Source organism: Ostrea edulis, chromosome 10 (assembly GCF_947568905.1).
Source record: "Ostrea edulis chromosome 10, xbOstEdul1.1, whole genome shotgun sequence".
Taxonomy (NCBI): Eukaryota; Metazoa; Mollusca; class Bivalvia; order Ostreida; family Ostreidae; genus Ostrea; species Ostrea edulis.
Window position 1 is genome coordinate 7,273,683 of NC_079173.1, and position 11,417 is coordinate 7,285,099.

Consider the following 11,417-nt stretch of genomic DNA (forward strand, 5'->3'; position numbering starts at 1 on the left):
ATTATGTCCGAACAAATGTGTTTTATAGTTCTATCATTTAATATTCAGAGTCAGATAGTTTCGGTCTAACTTCTTTATTTCGACCCCGATGTAAATTATTCACCCATTTTATTTGACCACGGCCACTTTATTTTTCTGTCAATAACTTTAGTGACAATTTTTATTGTAACGCCTTGCAGCGAACAATTAGTCGAAACCAGACAGTTGACCCGCTAGCTAGCTACGCTTCCTACACCGGAATCACGTCTTGTTTGTTTGTTTTCTTCCTATATTTTGTCTCTTTTTACTCACTAAATTATCATATATTTGGATTGGAAGAATTACCTTATAGTGTATAGGCTAAATTCAAGGGTTTAGTAGTGTGTATTTGTCATTATTAATCTGGTCATAAATTTGTAAAGTGTTGTTAATTTTATTTACATTTCTATTGAGTTTATTTTTTAAGTCTCTAATCATATTGCAATTGAGTTGTTTCGAAGTCGCCACTATAAAATAAAATAAAGCAAACACAACGCGAAGTACGGACCATACGAACGGCAGACCTGCTATACTGTACACAGATAAACATTAACTGATATAATGTCTTTATAGAGTGAATATTTATTTATCAAAGTACAAGCAAATATAGTCTACTATCTTGTTACTGAGGTGGATGTGTTAGTTTAAAAATCACTTATCTGGAAATATCAAACATGACGGGAATTTGATTTTATAGTGTTGTGTTTTATCTGGATTGTGTTCAGCTGAGTTGTAAGACAAGGATAAATGTGAGGAAATTTATAAATGTCAAAAATTCATACATCTCTAAAATAATTCCTAGCTTCCATAATTACAACACTGTCCTGATATTGTATTTTCTTACTGACCGGAAATGTGACTATAAAAATGTTCCTGTCGTTGGTCATTTAATTGCCTTTAAAAATCTTGTATTAATGGAGTTGTGGATTTAACGCTTATAGGTATCGGGTGTTTTTGGAACTCAATGCTTATAAACATCCGCACAAATAATAGTATAATAAAGAAAAAATAGAACGCCGAAAATAACTCAACCGGTTTCATTTTAAATCTTTAAGAGTAATGTATATATAAACATGTACAGTATATTGTCATAAGTGAGTCATCATTTAATTTTTTTCACCATATATTTCATTGAAAAATGCCTTTTTATAAACACTAATTGTGAGGTCAATGTCAATCCGATTTGCATACTTTTTTCACTCAATTTTGCAAAATTGTTAATATATTTTCTTTTCTTAGTAAGTTGTGAGACATTGAAATCACCAGGGCAAAATTTTCAACCTCAAAATAATACTATTTCTTACCGTGTTGTAAAATTTCAATTTCGTCTTTTATGGGTGATGTTACCACAACACTGACAGATAAACTTATTTTGAAATTATGTTTAGAACCTACAAACAATTCTGCATTTGATGGTGTAATATTATAGAACCTACAAACAATTCTGCATTTGATGGTGTAATATTATAGAACCTACAAACAATTCTGCATTTGATGGTGTAATATTATAGAACCTACAAACAATTCTGCATTTGATGGTGTAATATTATAGAACCTACAAACAATTCTGCATTTGATGGTGTAATATTATAGAACCTACAAACAATTCTGCATTTGATGGTGTAATATTATATGCATGAAAATCAGCTACAAATAACGTTTCAATGAACATTTTCGAAAAAGGTATATTTCAATGAAATATATCGTGAAAAATTAAATGATGACTCTCTTATGTCCAGGTTCCGTATGTGTGTGTGTGTGTGTGTGTGTGTACATATATATATATGTGTGTGTGTACGTATGTGTGTGTGTGTGTACATATATGTGTGTATGTGTGTGTGTGTGTGTACATATATATATATATATGTGTGTGTGTGTGTACGTATGTGTGTGTGTGTGTGTACGTATGTGTGTGTGTGTGTGTACATATATATATATATATATATGTGTGTGTGTGTGTGTACGTATGTGTGTGTGTGTGTACGTATATATATGTGTGTGTGTGTACATATATATGTGTGTGTACGTATGTGTGTGTGTGTACGTATGTGTGTGTGTGTGTGTACATGTATGTGTGTGTGTGTGTGTACATATGTGTGTGTGTGTGTGTACGTGTGTGTGTGTGTACATATGTGTGTGTATGTATATATGTGTGTGTGTGTGTGTACGTATATGTGTGTGTGTGTGTGTGTACATATATATGTGTGTATGTACGTATGTGTGTGTGTGTACATATGTGTGTGTATGTATGTATGTGTGTATGTAAGTGTGTGTGTGTGTGTATGTGTGAGTGTGTATGTGTGTGTATGTAAGTGTGTGTGTGTGTGTATGTGTGAGTGTGTATGTGTGTTTACGTATGTGTGTGCATGTATGTGGGTATATGTGTGTATGTATATGTGTATGTATGTATGTGTGTGGGTGTATGTGTGTGTATGCAGATCTAAGGATAGGAAAGGATATCAGTAGCGAAGTGATTTCAGTATACACCTGTGTGTGATGATGATAAAACAAAGGGAGCCGAGTAAGCGATTGATAATTCTATTGACACGAAGAAATATCGCTAACTAACACGAAGGGGTCGCCATAGAGTAAACAAGTCTCGCCTTGGTACATGTAAGTACAAGTACTTATATCACTTATGTTTATGTCCAGCTTAATTCATGAATTAATCCTACTGTATAACATTGAACTTTTTAATTGTATATTATTGCAAGTATTTATCAACGTCACGCATACTGCGGCGTACGATATGAGATGGTCTGTTGTGAACTATAAGTGTGCATGATGGATCTACATGGGGTTAAATAAGAACAGGGAAACTGTAACTGAAGTGAAAGAAAACGTTCTTAAATAAAGTACGTATCTAGAAAAAAAATTCTTGAAAGCAAAATGACATTCCAGTCCCATTATTCGGTGTCGTTGGAGCCGCCATCAATAATTTTCACGATTTGAAGCACACGTACCCTGAAGATTATGAAGTTCAGTCATCCGGAAGCTGTCCCACTGTCTATAGTACAGTGTATGTATACACACGTAATATCCGGGGGCAGCATGGCTTCAATAAATGTTCATCTGGTTACAGATCGATGTCTGGTTAGAACGTTTAAATCTAATAAGTTATGTGACTTGTTCAATAATTTGTTGCTGTCTATGAGGTAGCATATTTGAAAGGCAATTCTTAAACTAACACTTCAATTATTTATCATTGACACGAATAATTGATTATCTAAAAGCACTCTAGTAAATATAATACTTAAGACGACTATCTTAACAGTTAAATATTTCCTCAATTCAAATACTACAGTCAGATAAGAGGGTTAGAGAGAGAGAGAGAGAGAGAGAGAGAGAGAGAGAGAGAGAGAGAGAGAGATCAGTGGCAGATTTAAGGGGGGCACAGCCGCTGCTCCCCCCCCCTAAAATTTTCAAATTTAAGGTAAATCGTGATCTCTTGTTTAGAAAAATGTAAACGATAAAAGAAGCAATAATTTCTTCCACTCTCAGAGCAATAAATGACAAAATCTTTTGATTTATTGAATTACTTTTATTGGGAGAACTTACATTCCCCCCCCCCCCCCCCAAAAAACCCCTTACAATTTGCGTCGTTTTATTGATTCCCTCTATAAAAAATTACAGATATAGTAATAATTACAACATAGGAGACATATTTGAAGCCCTATAAAATCTGTAAAATTCAGAAGCTTCCTGGGGGCTTCGCCCCACTGGGCCCCCCAGGTTATTGGGGGGGGGGGGGGGCTCAAGGCGGCCCCCAGACCCCTTGCCTCATAAAGTATTCCCCTTAACCACAATCCTGGATCCGCCCCTGGAGAGAGAGAGAGAGAGAGAGAGAGAGAGAGAGAGAGAGAGAGAGAGAGCGAGAGAAAGAGAGAGAGAGAGAGAGAGAGAGTGAGAGCGAGAGAGCGATAGACTGTATGCGTTATAGGAGTGTGCAGTTTTTTGTACCCCTACTCCATTTTATCAAAAATATATAAAAAAAAATATCCATTTTGTAATTTATGTTTGCAAACAGAATTTTAGAACTTTTTGTAAATTGATATCAATCGAATACCCGTGTTGCTAATATCATTCACACGAAAATACATGTAGAAAACAAAATATGCAAAAGGAAAGAAAAATCAAACTTTTTCTATCAATTCATGTCTACGAAATTGATACCAAAAATGTTTTAATTCAAATAATTCTTCGTTTTTAGTAACGTTGGGTTCTTGGTGAAGGAAATAATCTATTCGGAATGAAAAACAAAGCACGAAATAGGAAACCAACTCGACCGCGAGACGAGGTAAACAACAAGGAGGTTTTCAACCAAGAGGAAAGGAAGCCGCATGGCAGTCCCAGTCTAGAACTCATTATATTCCGCACAGTATTCGCAGCTTTTGTCGTTGGTTTTGCAGTGTATGGGTTGTATATGTTTAATATTGCAAAGACCAGCGACGGATCAAATACGGATGATGTGTTGAATAAACGCAGCGAAGAAGAAATTTTTGTCGAACTAGATTCCGATACCGAAGATTCTGAGGACAAGGCACCAATAAATGTGTCTCAGCACAAAGAGGAAACGACAGATACGAACAAAAATATAAAGGAAGATAAAAATAACTCCGAAACGAAGAAGATTGAAACAAAAATTCAGTCGTCTTTAAACACGGACCCAGAAACTCTGACGTCATCGGCAGAAAAGCAAAACACTCCGAAGTCTCGGACACCCAAGAGTAAACAACCGCAGAGTCTGCCAAAGGATGTCAAAAATTTTAAATCTGAGGCTGAAAAATTTAAACCCAAGTACTTAAAGAAAATGTCACCGAAGAAGATATTCGTGGACGGTCGTCGACTTCCGCCAGTGGAACTGTTAGCCCAAAAACCAAACAATAGCAGCGTACGGTAAGTCTAAAATGGGGCAGTATGTACTACCGGCCGTTGGTCTATAGTTTCCAAATACATATAGATTGAAAAGCCAGATTAAAAACAGATTGAAAACTCTCGTCCCAAGAGCATTTTCGATGGAAAACTGATAGAGGTAATTGACTGAAAGACTTTCTGAATATACATATTGCCTTAAAGGAAGTGAACAAAACAGTCTTTCTATTGATAATAATACTTCTCCTCGACAAAACCGTACACTGGGTTTACATGTATTCCTTAGACACGCGCGTATTCCTTACACACGCGCGTATTCCTTACACACGCGTGTATTCCCTAGACACGCTCGTATTCCTTACACACGCGTATATTCCCTAGACACGCGCGTATTACTCCGTCAGTGATATAAAAATGTTACTCTGCTGATAATTTCTTGGTTAAAAATTATGACTCCGCTGTCTTTGGAAATGAACAAATTCCTCATTGATAACTGAAAGCACATTTGTTTATATTATGCACCCTCTCCCTGCCCTCTATATCGGATCTTAGATGGAAGCAATCTAAATGTTAAATGAATGGTTATTTGGTGAGTTGAAGAATAAAAGGATTTTGTGGTTCTTAACTTTGTGATTTTCAGAACCAGTTACAATATGTAGAACAATCATTTTGCAAACTTGATCAGGTTTTCATGTTCACTTCCTAAGTGGTTGCACGCTGTATTTCTGTGTTGGTTTACGTCACATTCAAGAAGTTTTCATTCAAACCGAGACGACACCAGCTGTAGGTGAAGTACAACAAATTCTGGCCCATGCTTAGAGCTCAGGTTCGTAGCAGTGAGAGCTCTTTAACCTGCCAACGCCTTCGGTGACGCGTGACCTCCGTTTTTAAGGTCATACCCGAGATACTCCATCGTCGCAAGCCATGGCTGAAACGTACGCTCCTCTTCAACATAGGTCGTACGTTTCAGTCCAGGCGTGCGACGATGAATGCTGCATGCTTAGCGAAAGACAATTCCTTCTTGTCGTCAGACAATTCCCTCCTCTCGTCAGACAATCCCTTTCTCTCGTCAGACAATTCCCTTCTCTCGTCAAACAATTCCTTACTCTCGTCAGACAATTATTTACTCTCGTCAAACCATTACTTTCTCTCGTCAGACAATTCCTTACTCTCGTCAGACAATTCTTTACTCTCGTCAAACCATTACTTTCTCTCGTCAGACAATTCCCTTCTCTCGTCAAACAATTCCTTACTCTCGTCAGACAATTCTTTACTCTCGTCAAACCATTACTTTCTCTCGTCAGACAATTCTTTACTCTCGTCAAACCATTACTTTCTCTCGTCAGACAATTCCCTTCTCTCGTCAGACAATTCCTTTCTCTCGTCAGACAATTCCTTACTCTCGTCAGACAATTCCTTACTCTCGTCAGACAATTCTTTACTCTCGTCAAACCATTACTTTCTCTCGTCAGACAATTCCTTTCTCTCGTCAGACAATTCCTTACTCTCGTCAGACAATTCCTTCCTCTGGTAAGACAATTCCCTCCTCTCGTCAGACCATTCCTTTCTCTTGTCAGACAATTCCCTCCTCTCGTCAGACCTAAACGTATAGCCTTTCCACGTAATCAAATGCGGGATCTCTCGATTACGTAGTAAGGTAATATGAATAATAAAACTTAACCCATATTTTGTATTATCGAAGTTAGAAGAAAGTACATGTAAGTGGTTGAATTTTAAAAGGATGCTTGTAATCTTTATAGGTTTTCTAAATAGAATTTCCGCTTTGAGAGTATTGTAGTTAGATTTCAATTGCATAATATAAACAAGAGATGTTTGTAAAACACATATGCCCCCCATGGTGCAAAATTGAAAAGGGTTATACACACACATCATTTAATTGAGAGTGGTATCATCAATTCAAAATATTGAGCAGAAAATATCTTCCTATGTCAAGAGTGGATTGACTATGTGACCTAAAAATCAATAGGGGTAATCACCTCCTGAAGATGTACCAGTGTACCAAGTTTGATGTCTATCAAGCAAAGGGTTCTCAAGATATTGAACGGACAGTATATTACTATGCCCAGTTTAACACTTGACCTTTGACCATGTGATCTGAAAATCAATAAGGGTCGTCTTCTCCTGAAGATGTGCCAGTGTAACAAGTTTGATATCTGTCAAGCAAAGGGTTCTCAAGATATTGAGCGGACAGTATATTCCTATGTCCAGTTCGACCTTTGACCTTTGACTATGTGACCTCAAAATCAATAGATGTCATCTTCTCCTGATTATGTACCAGTGTACCAAATTTGATGTCTATCAAGCAAAGGGTTCTCAAGATATTGAACGGACAGTATATTACTATGCCCAGTTTAACCTTTGACCTTTGACTATGTGACCTCAAATTCAATAGGGGTCATCTTCTCCTGCAGATGTACCAGTGTACCAAGTTTGATGTCTGTCAAGCAAAGGGTTCTCAAGATATGGAGCGGACAGTATATTCCTATGTCCAGTTTGACCCTTGACCATGTGACCTCAAAATCAACAGGGGTCATCTTCTTCTAAAGATATACTAGTGTACCAAGTTTGATATCTGTCAAGCAAAGGATTCTCGAGACATTGAATGGTCAATATATTCCTATGTCCAGTTTGACCCTTGACCTTTGACCATGTTACCTCAAAATCAATAGGGGTCATTTACTCCTTATGAGGTACCAATGTACTAAGTCTGATGTCAGTCAAGCAAAGGGTTCTCAAGATATTGAGGGACAGTATATTCCTATGTCCAGAGTAGATTGACCCTTGACCTTTAACCTTTTGACCTGAAAAACAATAGGGGTCCTCTTCTTTTCATAACCAACACACATATGAAATATCATTACGATGAAGTTAATGGTTTTCAAGATATTGAGCGGACAACATGTGGTCTACCGACCGACCGACCGACAGGTGCAAACCAATATGCCCCTCTTCTTTGAAGGGGTGCATAAATATATCTTCAAATACGTAATTTGCATATACAGAGGGAGGAAATAGCCGTGTTCGACTGATCAATCATTTGAGTAATATGTTAATTTGAAACGCACAGTTTTTAATTTAATTAGGACATAATTTCTAATTGACGACAGGGTTTATCTATATGATGAGTTTCTCTCTGAACAAGAGTGTGATGGACTGATGAAGGCTCACGACAGTCACGTGAACGAATCCTCCAAAATCAGCCCTCTGGTATGCTTCGATACCATAGAAACACTCCGGAAACATCTCAAGGCTGCTCGGAAGAAGGTCAAGGTCACACCAGCTGATTTTGTACCGGGTAGGTGAACAAGCATGCGTTATACGTAAAACAAAGAAATTTAACAAAGAATTGTCTTATAGAATTACAATAGCTGACTCGCCACCTACTTACTGATATTACATGCCATGCATGATTGTATTTACACATACGCACGCACGCAAATCACAGTTTCTTCTCTTTCATTTTACTCATAAATATTATGCTATGTAAACATTGTTAAGCAAATGTTTTCTGGCACATACACATACTAAAATCTTGTGTCTTGATTTAACGTACAAGACTGAACATAACACATGCTCAATATAATTATGTTTTCCATGCAGGCACATTTTGTGTGAATGAAACATTTTCTCGACAACTTTCGTATTGGTTGAAAAGCAACTGGAGCTACAGTACGGCGTTTTATCCCGGGGAGAGTAGATTCTCCAAGATATTTGAATACAGGGTGAAAGAAGCCACGCAACTCTTACCAGAAAATGGCGGGAAATTCCAGATTACATCTTACCCGAAAGGAATTGGTAAATGTTTACTCTTATAGCCATATGCTCGTATTAACATGTATTTTCTTGGAATACTGTAGACCTGCTTAATTCGTGTCGGATTAAATTTCGTTATTTTCGTGTCTGAGAGAAAATAACGAAATTAAAACTAACTTTTAATTTCAGAAAATCTCTTATTTTAAAGTTAGAAATCTGGGTCTCTGTTATTCGCCACTTATAGATATTACTGTAAAAATAAAATCACAACGAAATAAGAGGTAAACACGCTGAATGCGAAATTGCATTAGAATGGTAATGTGTTCTCTGCGACCGTTAATGCTGACTGACGGTTGTACAGTGTAAACATCTGTTTTACAGGCTCCGCTAACACAACCGTTAAATCAGCATTAATGTAGCTCATTACATTAAATATTTATTTGATGGCTTGTTAAACTCTCAAGTATTTTATATGATTTTTTTTGTGATTTATCCCGGAATGATAAAAAGGATACTTTGTTTGCAAATAATATACTCTAGAGTCCAAATTTCGCTGTGATTTGATGCATAATATGAATATCTAAGAAAACATGCCTAAACGACTCAGATAGACATTCTATTCTTTTAAATAAAAAAATATTTATGAAAATTGAAAACGTTATTTGCTAGTATTTTTTAAACCTACGGATAAAATCTTCGAAAAACATGTCATTTAGAAAAAAGATATATCAGAAAAACATATTTTAAAAAGAAATTGAAATGAACTAGTCAAAATTCAGAAATATTAGGAATTTTCTACTTTGAAACAAGCCCGATCGGAATTATAAAAAAGTAGCCATAGAGAACATTGTAATCAGAATACTGCGTGTACATTCCCTTGATGTGAAATGCTTTACAAATTAAACGACTTTGTAATGGAAACTAATATCTTGATCAACAGTGCATACAATTGGCAACAATATCATTATTTTAGTAATTTCTATCAATTCTGATCGGTACTTTTTTCTCCAGTTTTAATATAGTGATTATATCTCAAATTTGGTCATTTCGTATCAATTTCTTTTTATAACATATTTCTCTTTTCTAACTGACTTGTGTTTTGAGGATTTTATCCGTAGATTTAAGAATATCAACAAATCACGTTTTAAATTATCATAAATTTCTTTTTATAATACATGTATATTTCTTCGATATATCTCTTTTCTAACTGATATGTTTTTAAAGATTTTATCCATCGATATAAAAAATATTGACAAATAACGTTTTCAGTTTTCATAAATATTTTTCTCTAACAAATTAGAACATTTACTAGTATATCTGAATCTTTTAAGGATGTTTTATTAGATATTCATTCCATGCACCAAATCACAGCGAAATTTGGACTCAGTAATATCTTATTTGCAAACAAAACATCTTGTTTATCATTCCGGAAAAAATCACAAACAATTCATATAAAATAATTGAAAGCTTCTATCACTCTTTTGATGGTGAAATCATACTTGATAAGAGGTGTTTAACGAGATCTTAAATAAACTTTTAATGTAATAAGCTACCTTAACAATCACAAATCACAAATGAGAAGATATTTATTCCCTAAATGTATGCCAAAACAGCCTTTTGCAAACTGCAGCGCGGTGGAAAAGTCGTCTGTAGCCATCTTTATACGCGGAGTGGAAAAGAGTAAGCTTGTAGTTCCTGTAACGAATCGGTGCATATCCCTTCACGAATCACATCCGAGGTTTGTGTGAAGGGTAGCGGAATCATCCGAGGATTGCCGATCGATGTGTATCACAGTCGCACTATACTGTGTTCGTTTGGTTGTAGGTTACAAAACCCACACGGACTGTGTAGAAGACAATGCTGACGAGAGAGACAGGATGGCTACTGTACTGGTGTACTTACAGAACGTGGAAGACGGAGGGGAAACAAAATTCCCAGGTAGGCGTGCCCAACATGTAAATTGCTCACTGAATATTCATGATCTTACATGTATAATAATGTTTGTGCGTTTACTTTGATGTGCAAAATTTGACAAGTGATTATTAAGACTAACTAATTAGATGTATCCGCGGGTGTATAACGAATGGAGGTTGTACCTTAAATGACGAGGTATTGTAGATTATTTAAGGTAATTCCTCATATCACATCTTAATATACTGATATTTTGTCCACAGAATTAGGCATTTGGGTGAAACCCCGAAAGGGACGGGCTTTGGTCTGGAACAACATGAACGAAGACGGGAAATGTGAGGCCATGTCTATTCATAACGCAGCCAAGGTCAACAAAGGTCACAAGTACATCCTTCAGAGATGGTAAATCATAAATAAGATATATAGTCACATGTTCTTCAAGTGTTATGGTATTATATGTATAATACATTTATCTGACATTGATAGAATAGCTATATCTAATTTGACTTTCCTTTATTTGTCATCAATTATCATACAGGTACTACTACAAGAATTTTTATTCCCTTGGTAAACGGCCACCGGAGCCGGATATTCCCGCGCGTGCGCCTGGGACACCTAGAGTAAATTGTGACGAGTACGAAAAGGGCAGTTGTCGATGGTATGACGAATGGAATTATGAGCATATTGTAGAATACAGGAATCAACGAATAAATCTAAAATAATTATTATTTCACTGTGTTATAGTAGAATACAGAAATCAACGAATAAATATAAAATAATTATTATTTCACTGTGTTATTGTAGAATATAGAAATCAACGAATAAATTTAGAATAATTATCA

General features: G+C 36.0%; 1 protein-coding gene across 3 annotated transcripts; it reads left to right on the plus strand.

Moving 5' to 3' along the window:
* The first annotated feature begins 642 nt into the window (after positions 1 to 642).
* LOC125666677 (uncharacterized) lies at positions 643 to 11,417 on the plus strand. Of its 3 annotated transcripts, none has more exons than XM_056151784.1 (7): positions 643 to 767; positions 4,229 to 4,914; positions 8,019 to 8,206; positions 8,512 to 8,706; positions 10,489 to 10,602; positions 10,839 to 10,977; positions 11,114 to 11,417. In XM_056151784.1, exons 2-7 carry the CDS (start codon positions 4,268 to 4,270, stop codon positions 11,295 to 11,297), a joined length of 1,467 nt encoding a protein of 488 aa, XP_056007759.1. In that variant the 5' UTR covers positions 643 to 767; positions 4,229 to 4,267; the 3' UTR covers positions 11,298 to 11,417. The 3 variants fall into 3 exon arrangements, with proteins under 3 accessions (XP_056007759.1, XP_048755846.2, XP_048755847.2); XM_048899889.2 differs by lacking the exon at positions 643 to 767 and adding an exon at positions 2,397 to 2,631; XM_048899890.2 differs by lacking the exon at positions 643 to 767 and adding an exon at positions 2,656 to 3,111.

Excerpts from the sequence above, each read along its gene's own strand:
- LOC125666677 (XM_056151784.1), top strand. The coding sequence starts at position 4,268 with ATGAAAAACAAAGCACGAAATAGGAAACCAACTCGACCGCGAGACGAG. Across the intron at positions 10,603-10,838 it reads AGGGGAAACAAAATTCCCAG|AATTAGGCATTTGGGTGAAA; the intron begins GTAGGCGTGCCC and ends TTTTGTCCACAG. Across the intron at positions 10,978-11,113 it reads AAGTACATCCTTCAGAGATG|GTACTACTACAAGAATTTTT; the intron begins GTAAATCATAAA and ends ATTATCATACAG.